The following is a 16,694-nucleotide window of genomic DNA, read 5'->3' as shown; positions in this document are numbered from 1 at the left end:
GACTTGTCCGCGCAAAAGAGGATGTTTGGTGACCTTAGTCTACGTTAGCTCACTGGCTGCCATTGACAGCACTAGACATCTGATTCATTTTGACTGGATTGGATGTCTTTTTTGCCATGTAGCAAAATTAATTTTGCTATGTGGGATTTTTTTTGCCATGTGGCAGAAAATAGATTTTGCCATGTGGCTTTTTTCCCCCTGTGGCATTTTTTTTACCATGTGGTAAAATTGATTTTGCCATGTGGCATTTTTTGCCATGTGGCAAAATTGATTTTGCCATGTGGCATTTTTTGCCATGTGGCAAAATGGATTTTTCCATTTGGCAAAATTGATTTTGCCATGTGGCATTTTTTTGGATTTTAGTATGTGGCCTTTTTCTTCTTCTTATATGTCCCTTTTTTTTTTTTTTTTTTTTTTTTTTTGGTATATGGCATTTTTGCAGGCCATGCACGCCCATGCCATTGACGGCTATGCACGTCCAAATTTTCCATTCATATTAAATGGCAGAAAAACATGTAGTTGTGATTTTTGACAATACACTTATCATTACAGCGCATTGACATGCAACTGGCACCCGAGTCAGGCTATGCCATTGACGGCTATAAACGTCTGAATTTTCCATTCATTTTGAATGGCAGAAACTCATATGTGGTTGTGATTTTGACCGTACACTTAAAATTACAGTGAATTGACATGCAACTGGCACCCAAGTCAGGCTATGCCATTGACGGCTATGAACGTCTAAAATTTCCATTCATTTTTAATGGCAGAAAAACTCGTGGTTGGTCAAATGTATTGTATAGCATTTGCTGCCACTTACGGCCATAAACGTCCAATCCGTTTGAAGTGTGTGTGTGTGGGGGGGGGGGTTCAAATGGATTGGACGTCTACTAGTGATAAACTCATTCCAATTCACAGCAAAAGAATAAAAAGAAATCCCCTTATCTTTTTAAATATGCCCAAACAAAGCCCAACAGACACACCAGCAAATGTTTTGGCAACTATTTATTCAACAATTCAATTTGATACATGAGAAGGAACCTCTAAATTAAATAAATCAATCCCACAAAACAGTGGGGTAAAAACACACATGGGTCATGGTGCTGCGGACGCCATCATGACTGCTCAATATAATATTTAATCATCATAAAACTTGTGGTTTCACCAAGAAGCTGCACTAACATGTCGGTAGCGGGAATTCGGACCTTTTTGTGTTTGCAGCACAACTACACACTCAATGACATCACGATGTGCACTTACCAACAGCTGGTATTTAAACAACATAGTGAGGAAAGTTCAAATTTGGTTATATTCAGCTTGTTTCCCATAGGTCAACATCACTAATATTAAGTGAGATTTCCCTCACGTTATTGAGGGCTAATTTTAAAATGAGCAACAAAATAATCTCTAAAATAGAAGTATATTCCTGAGATGCAAAACAAACAGCTGGAATGATAATTCAACCACTAATGAAGTATTAAAAAACAACAACAAAAAAACCTTTGTTTGACAGTGGCGTCATCAGACTGTCATAAGACCGTCATAATCATGGCATGACACTGTCATGAGCATTAATGAATGTTTATGACAGATGTCATGAAGTGTCACCTGGCAAATTATGTCGCTGTCAAACAAAGTGTTACCAAAAAAAAAATATTATACGGTAAACTTTGTTTGACAGTGGGTTCATAAGACGGTCATAAGACCGTCATAATTACCACATGACACTGTCATGAGCATTAATGGATGTTTATGATAGATGTCATGTGTGATCTGGCAAATTATGTCACCGTCATATTTGCTACATGACACTGTCATAAGCATTAGCGAATTCTTATGACAGATGCCATGTAATGTCATCCGGCAAATTTTGATGCGGTCTGGATATAAATGGAGTAAATGACGTAATTTGCCGGATGACACTTCATGACATCTGTCATAATCATTCATTAATGCTCATGACAGTGTCATATCATAATTATGACGGTCTTATGACAGTCTTACGAACCCACCATCAACTAAAGTGTTACCGAAAAAAAAAAAAATACTGTAACACTTTATTTGACAGATGTCATTAAGTGTCATACGGCAAAATATGTCACTGTCATAATTACTATATGACACTGTCATGAACATTAATGAATGCTTATGACAGATGCCAATGACTCCATTTCCAGTACGTACAGTCCGCATCTTTTATATCCATTCAAAAGTGACATAATTAATGACATAAGTGACGTAATTTGCCGGATGACACTTCATGACATCTGTCATAAGCATTCATTAATGCTCATGACAGTGTCATGTCATAATTATGACAGTCTCATGACAGTCTTATGAACCCATCGTCAAATAAAGTGACCGATTATACTTCATGTTTTGTGATCGTAAGGCCGTGATTTTCCAGTACCATGACATTAAAGTCAATTAAGCAATTAAAAAGATATAATAGTAATAATAAAAAAAATACAGTCCAAGAGTATTACACATAAATACATACTGTATGAGATGGCAGAGTTGAACAAATTTGGACGTTTATGTACATGATTTCAGAACCATATGTGCATTTATGTGCCGGAGTTACAGACGACAGTATTTTTGCAAAAAAGAAAGAAAACCCAAACCAAACTGTTCTTAGCTTCAAATGCCAATGACTGTGTCATTGCTCAGCTTCGTGCCCGAGTCAATAAAAGAAGGCCAGCCATGACTCATGGAATCGATGCAGTAGATAGCGAGAGGGCAAGAGTTTTAAAGCTTCGTTTAAAAAAAAGAAAGAAAAAAACTAAAAATCTGACCCAGATGTGATACAACTGAACTTGAAGTCATCAGTCAGCTTGTAAAAATGACAACTTAAAAAAAAAAAAAAAGTCAGCTTTAGTCAGACACATGTGTGGAAAAAAAAAACTCCAAAGTGTGATGCATTCAATGTCTAAGTGCACAATTCAGGAAGGTACACCTGCATATGGTTAGTCAAATAGCTTAACTGCCTACACTATTTTAAACAAAAAAATCAACAAATAGAAGTTGACACCATTCAACCTATTTTGAATGACTGACAATCTGCACAGGTATGAAAGGAAAACAATACATTAGGCTAGTATTATGTCGTATTCCATAAAACAACAAATTTATTTGTTTTCAATGCGTTTTTAACCAAAATGCTGTTTGTTTAAATGAAAAAAAAAAAGTATAAAACTTCATCTCCACAAACACAACAGTAGTGCGAATGCATTACGGGCAGCCCGCACGCTAGCGACGATGCGCGCAGTCGTTTGAAAGCAGCACTTGACGCTTTTAAATCAAACATGCCTCAGCAGTGACAGGCAAAGATAAAAGCAGATTTATTGAATGTTTCCCAAGTTGTGACTCACTTCGTGCTGTCCTGTCTCCAAAACATTACACGCAACTAATGGACGCATACGTGCTAGTGATAGCGTGTTGATGAATAGACAGAAAGGCAGTGAATAAGAGAGATTTGTAGCTCTTTTGACCCACAATTGAGCCCTTTTCTCTGCCGACACAAGTTCGCTCAAAAGCCACAGTATGTTTAAAAAAAACTATAAAGGATCATTGAAAACACACTGGCTTTCAGAAGGTCATAAGGAGACTAGCGCTGTCATGGCAACATCATAATATGTATTAATCCTCTACGATATTGGTGGATCATGTTGGACACCTTATTACTCTTCACGAGCAGTGTTTGTAAAACCTTATATTACCTTAATGCAGTACTTCTCAAATAGTGGGGTGCTCACCCCCCAAGGGTCATAATAAGGGGCAGTTTACATGGCGACTCTGCGACACGAAGACGCAATGCCTGTGTTGCGGAGTGGCCTCGCGTGCATACGGTGTCGGCGAAGACGAAAAATTCTGAATCCTGCCTCCAAAGTGGAAGAATTCGATTGCGGGGGATTGAGGGGGGCTTGCTCCGCATGCATATCAAAGGCTCCCGCGGCGCCGATAACGTCAGCACTCCTACACGTCACATTGGGCATGCGCAGCGGTGCTGCTAAACATTAAAAACAGCAAATATGGCGGAATGTCGGATTTAATTTACTGTTTTAATAATATTTTTCAATCAAAATTATCGCGTTAACGGGCGTTAATTAAAATTTTAAATTAATCACGTTAAAATATTTGACGCATTTAACACACATGCCCCGCTCAAACAGATTAAAATGACAGCACAGTGTCATGTCCACTTGTTACTTGTGTTTTTTGTGTTTCGTCACCCTCTGCTGGCGCTTGGGTGCGACTGATTTTATGGGTTTCAGCACCCATGAGCGTAATCAATGATGGTGAGCTACTAGTTTATTGTTTGATTGAAAATTTTACAAATTTTATTAAAACTAAAACATTAAGAGGGGTTTTAATATAAAATTTCTATAACTTGTACTAACATTTATCTTTTAAGAACTACAAGTCTTTCTATCCATGGATCGCTTTAACAGAATGTTAATAATGTTCATGCCATATTTGTTGATTTATTGTTATAATAAACAAAAAAAGTACATATGTACTGTATGTTGAATGTATATATCCATCTTGGAATCTTTCCATTCCAACAATAATTTACAGAAAAATATGGCATTTTCTAGAGATGATTTGAATTGCGATTAATTACGATTAATTAATTTTTAAGCTGTAATTAACTCCATTAAAAATTCAAATCTTTTGACAGCCCTACTTTAAATTAAATATGTTGAATGTTTCCATTTTTGTGCCTTTTTGAACAAAAGAAAAATGCCATCGCTTCGAGTGGGCGGGCATATTTTTTTCCGGGCTGAGGAACTTTGGTGGGGTCAAAGTGCATCATTCGCTGTCGCCTTGTAAATCTGCACTGCCCCCTCGGGCCTGGCAGGAATACTACATTGTTTTCATGCGGAATTGCGACATTGTTGGAACGGAGACAGGCCCATATAAATGCAAATTTTGAAATTTTTCGTGTTCTCGGAGAGTCACCATGTAAACGGCCCCTAAAATAAATTGTAATTGCAATTCCACTCAGTGGGTGGCAGTGGCGCTCTTATTTTCAGAGTGTGCGCAGTAGTTTTGAACCAAACAGAAGCACACAGCAAAGAGCACTGGAGATATGAAGAGCTAGGATGAGGGAATATGACGAAGTGTGTGTTGCGTTTGGCTTTGACTTTTAATACAGTGGGAGATGAGGAAAGACCAGTGTGGTTACCGTGACTAAAAAAGTTTGCAGCGGACAGCAGGGAGCTAAATCAATTAAGACGTCACTTAAGGACATTAGACCCCAATCACATTGATAAACTGCTTTTTTCCTAGCGAAAATGTGCTAAATATTGCCAACAATCGTCCTGCTTTGTCAGCATTACATCAGTAAAATAGTGAACATTGTTAGCATCATATAAGGTGGCATACCAAGTTGCTTAGTCCAATGATACTTGTCGTTTTTGTTCGATTAATTTTTGTTTTTTCGATCAAATTGTTTGGCATATTTTCCTCATGAGTTAATGTTACTAATCAATTTTAATTTATTATTATTTATTGATTTTGTTACATTTTATTTTTCAGTATCAAACGGTCAAAAAATGTACCTTGAGTGTATTTTTAGTTAGTTTTTTTTTTTTTATTCAGGCAAATTGATGCACTTTCTTTTCTGTTACAAACAAAATAATGTTAATAAAGTTATACTTTATCGGATATCAATCTATATTACGTTTTTCTTGAAAGCAACACTATGTAACTTTGATCTTGTCGTATTAACACCCATGGGAGGCATTTTTCAATTTTCATTCCATTGTTCTGAGTTGAACCTGAGACTTTCATAAACATCCTAGTGACAGTTGCTTTCTAGTGGGTTTATTTTTCGTTGTGGCTGCTTGTGTTTGGAGACTTGACTTCTGGCACTCTAGTCTCTTTCCCTACCGAGCAGCGGATGCCGCTGGGCCTAACAGCAACCACGTGCTGTGGCGCAGCTGGTAGTTCAAGTTGTCCCAGGACCAATGGGTCAGCGGTTCAATTCCCGGCAATGACTGCCAACTGTCGGACAGCCACTGGGCAAAGCACTGAATCCTAATTTGCTTCCAATGGGTAGGCAATGCCTTGCATGGCAGCAGTACTATTGGTAATGTATTTCCTAATGTAAAGCGTTTTGCGCATGCTGATCACATTTGTGATGATATGTTGAATGACACCTCTTTTATATCTTGAGGGGGTCTGTATTGCTTTCACCAGCACTAATTAACTTTGAGGAAGGTGGCAGGGACCCTGCCACACAAAAAGTACAAATGTGCTGACTGCTTTACGTCATATGTCACTTCCCCCTTTCCCCATTCATTATAAAGACGGAAGTCGATGTGAACGCTTTCGCGCAAATTCTCAAAGATGGCAGAGCAACAAAAGAGACAAAAAACTTTTGTCTGAGGAGGCAAAAAAAAAAAGGGAGGCTACCGGGCTACTCAAGAATAAACATTGGCCTGGATTTTACTCGCTGGGTTGACGAACCACCCCTTCAAGTTCGGGTGGGGTGGGGGTTTAGCCACAAGGTTGCTAACTGTCATATGCTATTGTTTAGCCACAACTGGATTTAATACCTGATTACTATTCATCCTTCACACATCCGCTGGAAACATGGAAAAATGTCGTTAAATCCATCTGCAGGTGACCTGGAGATAGATTTTTTATTGTTTGAGTATTTTACGACACTGTGCGGGTGTGCGCTGGTTCTAATGGGAAATACAGTCTTCCTTAAGGCAAAACACTACTGCTTTTGTCCACCGGCGTCGCTAAAATCAACGAAAATTGAATAGTTACATAGTGTTGCTTTAATATATATGTTTTTAAATAAGTATTTAGTTGTTGTTTTTTGTTATTAAAGTTGGGGGGTGGGCGTGAAACGTTTACGTCTTCCCTTTTGGGGGGGGGGCCAGAAAATAATGAGAAGCACTGCCTTAATGTGAGATTTTTTGGATTCTTACCGTAAATTATGTACAATGACACAAAATGTCAAGGGGCGCTTTTTCTGACACGGTACTTGTTAAAGTTCTAGCAAACGTATGTCTTGAACATAACCGAGCACATTTGAAGTCAAATCTCACAATAATCTCAGCTGAAAGCGTGAAATTGTCAAATTGAAGCAGAACGATAACCTTTTTCTTAATTCGGCCAAGTCTAACGCAGACTAACGCAAACAGCTGTCTGCGTTACCAACTACGTAAGTGAGTGTTGTTATGTTCCACTCAAGGAGACGCTGCGGCGGTGTATGAGTTCATTCGGTGACAAAGACATTACTTACTGACTGTATTTGCATAATGCTGGAAATTGGTCACCAAATTGGAGACAGCTGGGCCAACTGTTCCATTGCCCTTGGTAACAATTGCCTCCATCTTGCGCCATTAATATAACGCTCGCATCACTGTTTCACACAATAGACGACGTGACAAATTCAAGGCCTTGTTCAGACTCGCAGACAAAGTCCGATTTTTTGCCGATCCAGATTGAAACTGGATAGTTTTTTTGTAGTCTGAACAGTCACAAAGCACAGAAATCTGGTTTTAGCAAGACGGATTGAAACCACTTACGGGAGGTAGTTTCAAATCAGATATGGACAAGATGCTTCTGAACAGCTCAAATGGGTTTTGACTGTCCGTGACGTCACTCCATGCTGGAGGACGCCTTTGTTGCCACAGCAACCTGTCAGGTGCGTCAATAATGTGTCTCAGGCTGAACACACTGTTTAAGGTTTTTTTTTTTACATTTAACATTTTTTTTAAAAAATGGGGCAATATTGTCCTGGTGGTGTTCGAGGTACCTTATTCAGTTAACGTAAATCAATCTATTCTCATTAACTTATGATGACGTTTACTGTATTTCAATAACAAGACAATCTACAACTAGAAATTGGCAATTTCTAGAGAAATTGCGATGGTAGCTTTGCTTTCGCAGGTAAACCCCTTGGGGTCACGTAATGCTGATTTTAGGCCACTTCCTATAGATATCAGGTCACTTTCTAGTGATTCGAGGGCATTTCAGGGTCAGTTCCAATTAATATCAGGTCATTTACTGTTGATATTTTGAGGTATATGGCCGTCAATGGCATCAACTTACATATGATTTAATGGCAAGGACATACATGGCTGCCAATGGCAAGGATGCACATGGCTGTCAATGGAATCCAAGTACATTGTCATCAATAGAACTGAGATACATGTCTGTCAATGGCATCGACATACTGTACATGGCTGTCATTGGCATGGACGTAAATTGCTGTCAATAGCATGGACGTACATGGCTGTCAATGGCATGGACATACATGGCCGCCGATGGCATTGACGTACATGGCCGTCAAGGGCATGGACGTACATGGCTGTCAATGGAATCCAAGCAGATTGGCATCAATAATCATCGACATACGTACATGGCCATCATTGGCAAGGACGTACATAGCTGTCAATCAAATTGACATACATGGCCGTCATGGGCAAGGACATACATAGCTGTCAATGGCATTGACAAACATGGCCGTCATGTGCAAGGACATACATGGCTGTCGATGGAATTGACATAAATGGCAGTCAATGGCAATGCCATACATTGCTATCAATGGCATTGACTTAATTGGGTGCCAGTTGAATGTCAATGGGCTGTAATGGTAAGTTTTTGGTCAAAAATCACACCCCCCCATGTTTTTCTGCCATTGAAAATGAAGAGGGAAATTTTGGCCACTAGAAACAACGTTTTTGGTGAATTTCGGGTGAACCGTAGTTTTTTTTTGGCAAATTTTTGTCCACAACTTTTATGCCCCTGACCTTCCTGAATTTTTCTATTTATGTTGAATTGGATAAAAATTGTAGGACTAGATACATTTTGAAAAAAATATACCTGTATAAATGTTTAATTGGATAAAAATTGTAGGACGAGATACATTTTGAAAAAAAAAAATATTCCCCCCCCAAAAACTTTTGCCGTGAATGGTAATTTTTTTGAGGTTATTCGAAAGATTGCCTGCGTCACACGAGAATTACTGTAAGAAGCTAAAACCCAGAAGTGAGATGTAACAGCACAACAAAACTAATACAAGAAGTCCCCGGGAACCCCGACGTACACGACTTGAAGTCGCTGGAGTCTTGTCCGCCATTTTGTCTCCAGTCGTCCTTGTTATTTTTGTCGTGTAAACAGTACCTTATTGTACCTCAGAGTAATTAGTTTTGTACTTTGTTTTATTGATATGACTGTCCTACTCTTTGGTGAAGGCTTACGTGTATTTGATTATAATGTTAACTTTTTTTGTGATGCTTGCTTTTATTACAATGCAGAAAGCCAAGAGCACGTAGACTGAATGTACACATCAAGGACGTATTTGCGCACACGAAGAAGAGCGTATTTGCTTCTATGAAGAAGTCGCGCAGCCGAGTGAGAGAGGGGAAAGATTACAGTTTAGCTGTCCAGCTAAGATTTAGCGAGGTCAGTACAATGACGTATAATACATGTTTTTGGATAGTTATTTTGAGATTTAGGGGGTGTTTAGGGGTTAAGGTTTTCCGGGGAATTAGGGATTAGTTAGGTAATTCCAACTTCCGTGGAAATTTGAGTTACATTGCCTGCGTCGGAACGGAATTCGTTCGTGATCTGGGGACTTGCTGTTTACAAAAAACATGGCAAGATAGGATTAAAAACCAACTGTAACAATCATTAACGCGTATTAAAGTTCTCATAGGCTGCTATTTCCTCACGCAAATGTCCCGAAATCAACAGAAGGTGACCTGATCTTGTCCCCGAAATGTCCCCAAATCAACCTGGGCGGGTCTTAGATCTGCATCTGTCACAGCAAAGCTCCATAGTAATTTCTCCAGAAATTGCAGTTTCTAGTTATAAACGTAGAATTTACTATAGATGGATAGATGCTAATGGCTTTATTAAAGCAGGAATTCCGAACATTCAGAGAAATTGTTCAAAATAAAAGTCGATTAGAACAAGATATGCGATCAAACGCTCATCCTTAATAAACAACCACAAACACTTCCGTTTTCCGTTATCGTGTTACGTTTTGAAACGTATCTCTTCGAGTCACTTAAACAGGAAAGGAGGCCATCGAAAACTTTTCACCCACTTTAGTTTCTTACATTATTATTTACATGCCTTGTGCCAGAACAAATTGTAAAAATTGGCTAGATATGCAATGACAGATTGAAAAAGAAAATGAACACAACACTGGATCAAAGTTGCTAATATACAAAAAGAGCTGGAATTCCACAGCAATTTTCACAATCAAACACGTTTGAGCAGACATTACACAGCAAGGAGTTTAAATCCCTTCAAAAAAAGATTTTTTTGTGTGTTTTCTCCTCTCTTTTCACAAATTGGAAAGATTTGTCCCCTTTCCACCGTCAATTTGAATAAAATAACCACCCACGAGGCAAACGTGCCGCTTACGATGGAACACGCTACTCCATTTTGTGCTTTTGTTTGTCTGAAATTGGGTCGGGAAATACCGAGTGAGTTTCGCATCAGTGACACACAAGGCATTCTAGAAATGGAGAGCCTGTTCTCATCAGACTATTTGATTTTTTTTTTAAATTTATGGAATGCAATATACAGTGGTACCTCGACATACAAACAAATCGACATACCATTTTTTTCGACATACGACGTAAAATTGGACTCATCATCTGTGAGAAATCATCATGGGTTCCAAGAAGGTTAGTGCAGGTGCACTGCAGTGTTGTTAATCATACTTTAAAAAAGTAATTAGTTACAGTTACTAATTACTTCTCCCAAAAGGCAATTAAGTCAGTAACTCAGGTACCTCATTGTAAGAGTAATTTATTTATTATTTATTTGTCAGTGGCATCATTAGATGTCATACGAGCAAATGAACCACCATGAAGCTTCGAAACATTTGGCGGGAAAGCTGTATTGCTTCAAGAAGCTTCATTTGGCCATCACTGCTCCCTTGGAGGAGACAGTCAACCTCTGCTGCCACCTGCTGTAAACACTGTTGTCGTCCAACATTCCTCCTAGCATGCATTGCAGCGCTACAGATGAAAATAGCAATAAAAATTCAAGTTCTCTGCTTATTAGCAGTTACTGTTCCAATTGTTTCATTATTTTGCTAGTTATGATATTTGGTAACACTTTATTTGACAGTGGCGCCATAAAACTGTCATGAGACCATCTTAATTATGACATGACACTGCCATGAGCATTAATGAATACTTATGACAGATGTCATTTTGTGTCAGTTATTTTGAGTACTGCAAATTCAAACTAAACAATTCACTAGAATCCAAATATTAAAGTTAATTTAGTCCTTAAAACTTGAAATAATTAGGTAAATTGCATCTGATTAACCCTTTAACACAGGCTGTGTCGGCAGTGACACGTTTAAGCATATCAACGTTGAAGCCTCGTGACCTTGTAATTTGTCACCCACGTGCCGCTGGTTGGTTTCGTTTAAAAGTGCAGAAGTTGAGGTTCACTCTCGTTTTTACTTGAAGTCAATCGACCTTAAAGTAAAACGGGAGATAATGTCATTTAGGTTTATAGTTTAATTGCCCTCGTAAATAAACATTATAACGCTGCATGGAACATATTTTTATGTCAATAGTTAAATCATTTCTTGTCCTTTTTCAAAACCGAAAGCACCACAAAAACTACATATCCCAGGAGTCATTGTGACATCACGAAGGACAAACGTAATGCTAACTTTTTTAATAAATTGCCAAAAGAGGTGCCACCTAAGGAGAGGGAGGTGAGGTAGTGAGCGACAGCAGGTTGGATTGAGCGAGCGACTTTGAAATGTGCGGAATGAATCGAACACTAAATTTAGCGCAAGCTAACGCATTATTTCATCAACTCGAGGAAGAGGGTGGGCCAGATTTGTCGTTGTTTTGGGTGATAGCTGCAATACCTAACACTTTTTGTGTTAGAGGATACATAGTCACCTGATTTTACATTGTTGGTCTACTGTATATAACCTGTTTTGACCATAGTATGTAGAAAGAACAAGAACGCTGATGACCATAGCTGCTGTTTCTGTTGAATTATGAAATATAAAACTATTCAGTCTCATTTTTTTGTTTTTGTATATTATAGGGCTGTCAAAATTATTGTGTTAACAGGCAGTAATTATTCTTTTTAATTAATCATGTTAAACTATTTGACGCAATTAACGCACATGCCCCGCTCAAACAGATTAAAATGACTGTCATGTCCATTTGTTACTTGTGTTTTTTGGTATTTTTTCGCCCACTGCTGGCGCTTGGGTGCGACTCATTTTATGGGCTTCAGCACCATCCATGAGCATTGTGTAATTATTAACATCAACAATGGCGAGCTACTAGTTTTTGTTTGAAAATTTTACAAATTTTATTCAAACGAAAACATTAAGGGGGCTTTTAATATAAAATTTCTATAACTTGTACTAACATTTATCTTTTAAGAACTGCAAGTCTTTCTATCCGTGGATCGCTTTAACAGAATGTTAATAATGTTAATGCCATCTTGTTGATTTATTGTTATAATAAACAAATACAGTACTTATGTACAGTATGTTGAATGTATATATTCGTCTTGAGTCTTATCTTTCCATTCCAACAATAATTTACAGAAAAAATATGGCATATTTTATAGATGGTTTGAATTGCGATTAATTACGATTAATTTTTTAGCTGTGATTAACAGCCCTAGTATATTATCAAGCTTCAAAATGTTTCGTTGGGCATGTTTGGTTGTCAATACGACATTAATATTAGAAATTTTGACAAAAAATTTAGTTTTTTGTTGTTGTTGTCTTTTTGGGTCGAAAATGTTGATAATTGGTCAGTGAAGAAAACAACAGTTTGGACATGAAGGTTATGGTGTCCTCAAAAAAGGGACCCAACCAGGCCATTGTGGATGATGCAAATTTGGACAAAATTGGCTCAGGTGTTAAAGGGTTACATTTACTAAGAGAGCAAGTTTGCATTTGGTTTTTTTTTTTAAAGTAAAGTCAACCTATCATATTTTACAGTGTTTGTTTTGCAATGTGTAATTGCTACTTATAATTAGAGGTGGGATTTTTTGGGAAACTAACGATTAAATTATGATTACGATTCAGAGGCTACGATTCGATTATAAATCGATTACTGATGATCCCCCGCCGTCCAGGTTATTAGCTGCTTTTAATGATTCGTACATTAGTTACAAAAATTGTACAAAAAGCCCCTCAGGCTTAAATAAAGGACTATTTCAGTATCAAGTTAACAGTTCAAAACAGAAAATAAAATACTCAAGTCCCCATTCTGTGTAGCTGCTTTATACTACATTCAATTTGCGAAAATTGTTAAAATTGCTCCCGTTATTCCATAATTTATATTCTGTCTACTTTCGACATGTGAAAGTTTAAAAACTGTTTAAAGATAGATTCAAGTCAATATTTTGCCAATTTAGGAGTATTTTAGATAAAGAGTTAGTTAAGTTTGCTCGGAAGGTTCGCTACGACAGCCTTCCAGGGAAGTCTACTGCTTTAAGATGGCAGCTGTTTACTATTGCCGGCCGTCTGTCATTTCACATCTAGTTCCATATACTTGTGATACCTATCATCTACCGTAGCATTATGTGGACGTAGTTTGTAGCAGCTGTCGGCAGCCGTCAGGTATTATTGTTTTTTTATCTAGCGGCATGAGTTGAGCATTGTCATTACGGTAATGACAAGCATGATGTTTACTATCGGTCCAGTCCTCATCGCGTCCCAAAGACAGTGTTTTATTTCCGCTTTACTTGACATATTTCAATAATCGGAATTTGGATGTTTTTGAATCTTCCTCGGCCAAATCGCGAATAATCTAAGAATCGGAAAATTTCGCACACCTCTACTGTACCTGCAGCTCGGACTAAAAGAATTTTAGGCTCTAATAAGCCACAATTGTTCTTTTACTGAAATACGTTATTAGAAACACATAAAATATTGCCATTGATTAAAAAAATTCAATAATATTTAGTACATGTTTTGACCTACGGAGGGCGCCATGTTTTAGGCGCAGAATGGACGCCCGGGGTGCTGGCGTATTAGGCCTGGACTGGGAGAATAGCTGTGCTGGTTAGCAAGCCAAACTAGTATGACGACTGGCGTGATTTTGTCACATTCTACTGCTGGTTAGATTGTTTTGTTACAGAGCTGTGGATGAGTTCCCGACGTCATACCTGCATCCAATTCCAGCTCATCAGCAATGTCTTTAAACCGATCCTAGGCAGCTTGCCGAGATATTGAGGCCAACTGTTCCATTACCCCTGATAACAATTGCCTCCATCTTGCGCCATTAATATACCGCTCGCATCACTACATAACACAATGGACGACGTGACAAAATCTAGGCCTTATTCAGACTCGCAGCCAAACTCCAATTTTTAGCCTATCCAGATTGAAACCGGATAGCTTTTTTGTAGTCTGAACAGTCACAAAGCAAAGGAATCTGATTTTTGCAAGACGGATTGAAACCACATACGGGAGGTTGTTTCAAATCAGATATGGACAAGATGCTTCTTAGCCTGAACAGCTCAAATAGGTTTTAACTGTCCGTGACGTCACTCCATGCTAGATGACGCCTTCCTTGCCACAGCAACCTGTCAGGTGTGTCAATAATGGGTCCGAGTCTGAAGACACGGATTATTATTATTATTTTACATCCCCGAGATTGGGGCAGTATTGTCAAGATGGTGTTCGAGGTACTTCATTCAGTCAACTTAAATCAGTCTATTTTCGGTAACTGTACATTTATAATGACATTTACTGTATTTCAATAACAATACAATACTACAACTAGAAAAAGCAATTTCTGGAGAAATTGCGATGGTAGCTTTTCTTTGGCAGCTCAACCCCTTGGGGTCACGCCCTGCTGATTTCAGGCCACTTCCTGTTGTAATCAGGTCACTTTCTATTGATTTGAAGGCATTTCAGAGTTATAAATAATAAAATATTGCCATTGATTTTAAAAAAATCAATAATATTTAGTACATGTTTTGACCTGCGGAGGGCGCCATGTTTAATGCGCGCAATAGACGCTCGGGGTGATAGCGTATTAGGCCTGGACTGGGAGAATAGCTGTGCTACCTAGCAAGCGAAGCTACGATGACAACTGGCATGATTTTGTCACATTCTGCTGCTGATCAGATTGTTTTGTTACAGAGCTGTGGATGAGTTCCCGATGTCGTACCCTCATCCAATTCCAGATCATCAGCAGTGTCTTTAAACCGATCCTAGGCAGGTTGCCAAGATACTGACTTGCTGTCATTTGAAAGAATGTATTCTCGATCTCGTTGCTTTTCTTGTTTTTTTTTATGTGTCGAAATGTCCAACCAGCTCCTGGAACGAATTCAATTTGTATGTCGAGGTACCACTGTAATGGAATCATGATTTTTTTTGGGGTGGGGGCATCTTTTTCTAAAAATGCATCCCTATGGGGGATTCAAATGTCAATATTTTACATGATTGTCACTGCGCACATGTGAGCTCCATGCACATATGGTGGACTTGCTATTTTGCAGTGACACGCGTAAATGGAAAATGCTTAATTTAAGATTTTTCTTTTTTTCTATTTTGGTCTATAGAAAAAAAATCCACTATCCACCTGCTAGTTGAAGTGCACATCAAAAGAGAATTTACAGAAATAATTGTATTCATCACAAAGTCCCTGTACATAATGTAACTAATGCAATTTTTGACTCATTTCCCAATTTTACATTTCCGGGGATACTCACCCTTATTTTCAATATGACGGAAATGATTTTACCAACTTAAATACAGCTAGTCGACCCGAAGCCGTTACGAGGAAACGGAAAGAGGCCACCGATTGCCGGAATATACAGAAAAAGTCTTAGAAAATGTTGTCCTATTTTTAATGAATGAAATGTTTCCTCTAGCATGGTTAGCTATATTTTTGGTGCGTATTCTCAGCTCTGAACAGAAGCACACGACACCCTCACTCTAATAACTATACACGTATCTGAGCAACCTTGCTACACGAGTGTCACACAAAGCCTTCGTCTTATCTTACATGGCTGGACATTTTAATTACAAGTCTATTTAAAGACAGAGGGAGCGTCTAAGAAATATATTGAGTGTGAGTGTATAAGGCGCGAGATCATTGAAACGATAATAATAATAAAAAAAAAAAAAAAGACACAATGACGCGAGCTAAGCGATGGAACGACGGGCGACCGTCTAGAAAAGCATTTACATTGCTACTGACTGATACATGAAGGCATTGACACAAGTTCAATGGCGTCTGTATTTTTAGGCACCGTGTTGATGTGAGATATGTGTGTGAATGTGTGTGGAGTGTGTGAGCATAAGGGAGTGGGAGGGCTCGTGGTTGGTGTCTTCAGGTGTCTGACTGGGGGTGGGTGGAAGAATTTAGCAGTCATGGTAGATTTACAGATTTACAAGATCGAGGGGCAAAAATACGAGTGAACTTCCGCAGCTACGCCTGTGAAAAATGGCTGCCGAACGATTAAGAAAGATGAAGCCGAAAAGAGAAACACGGCGGGGTCCTCTCTGTCAGACGGGTAGAGGGGAGTGATGGCAAAGGGGAGCGCCCTCCGCAGTCTAGATGAAGTACTCCTTCTTTTCTTCGGCGTGTGCGTGGTTGCCCTCGGCGTTGATGATGGCCGTGTCTGCGTCGGGCGCGTCATCCGCTCCTTTGGCCTCGTTTGTCAAATACGTTCCTGCGGAAAAAAAGCGAGAAACG

The 16,694-nt window shown here is 38.7% G+C and overlaps 1 protein-coding gene across 3 annotated transcripts in view; it reads right to left on the bottom strand.

Annotated features, from left to right (window-relative positions):
• Positions 1 to 979: 979 nt before the first annotated feature.
• The window catches only part of cadm2a (cell adhesion molecule 2a), a 534,075-nt gene continuing 518,360 nt past the window's right edge, over positions 980 to 16,694 (bottom strand). For all 3 annotated transcript variants that reach the window (XM_057821958.1, XM_057821960.1, XM_057821959.1), the window contains one exon: positions 980 to 16,671. In XM_057821958.1, coding sequence (XP_057677941.1) covers positions 16,553 to 16,671 — 119 coding nt within the window. In that variant the 3' untranslated portion in view covers positions 980 to 16,552. The remainder of the gene's footprint in view (positions 16,672 to 16,694) is intronic.

This window comes from Corythoichthys intestinalis, chromosome 18 (genome assembly GCF_030265065.1).
Source record: "Corythoichthys intestinalis isolate RoL2023-P3 chromosome 18, ASM3026506v1, whole genome shotgun sequence".
In the NCBI taxonomy this organism is placed as follows: Eukaryota; Metazoa; Chordata; class Actinopteri; order Syngnathiformes; family Syngnathidae; genus Corythoichthys; species Corythoichthys intestinalis.
The sequence above is the reverse complement of the archived record's forward strand: the minus strand, read 5'-3'. Positions and strand labels throughout refer to the sequence as shown.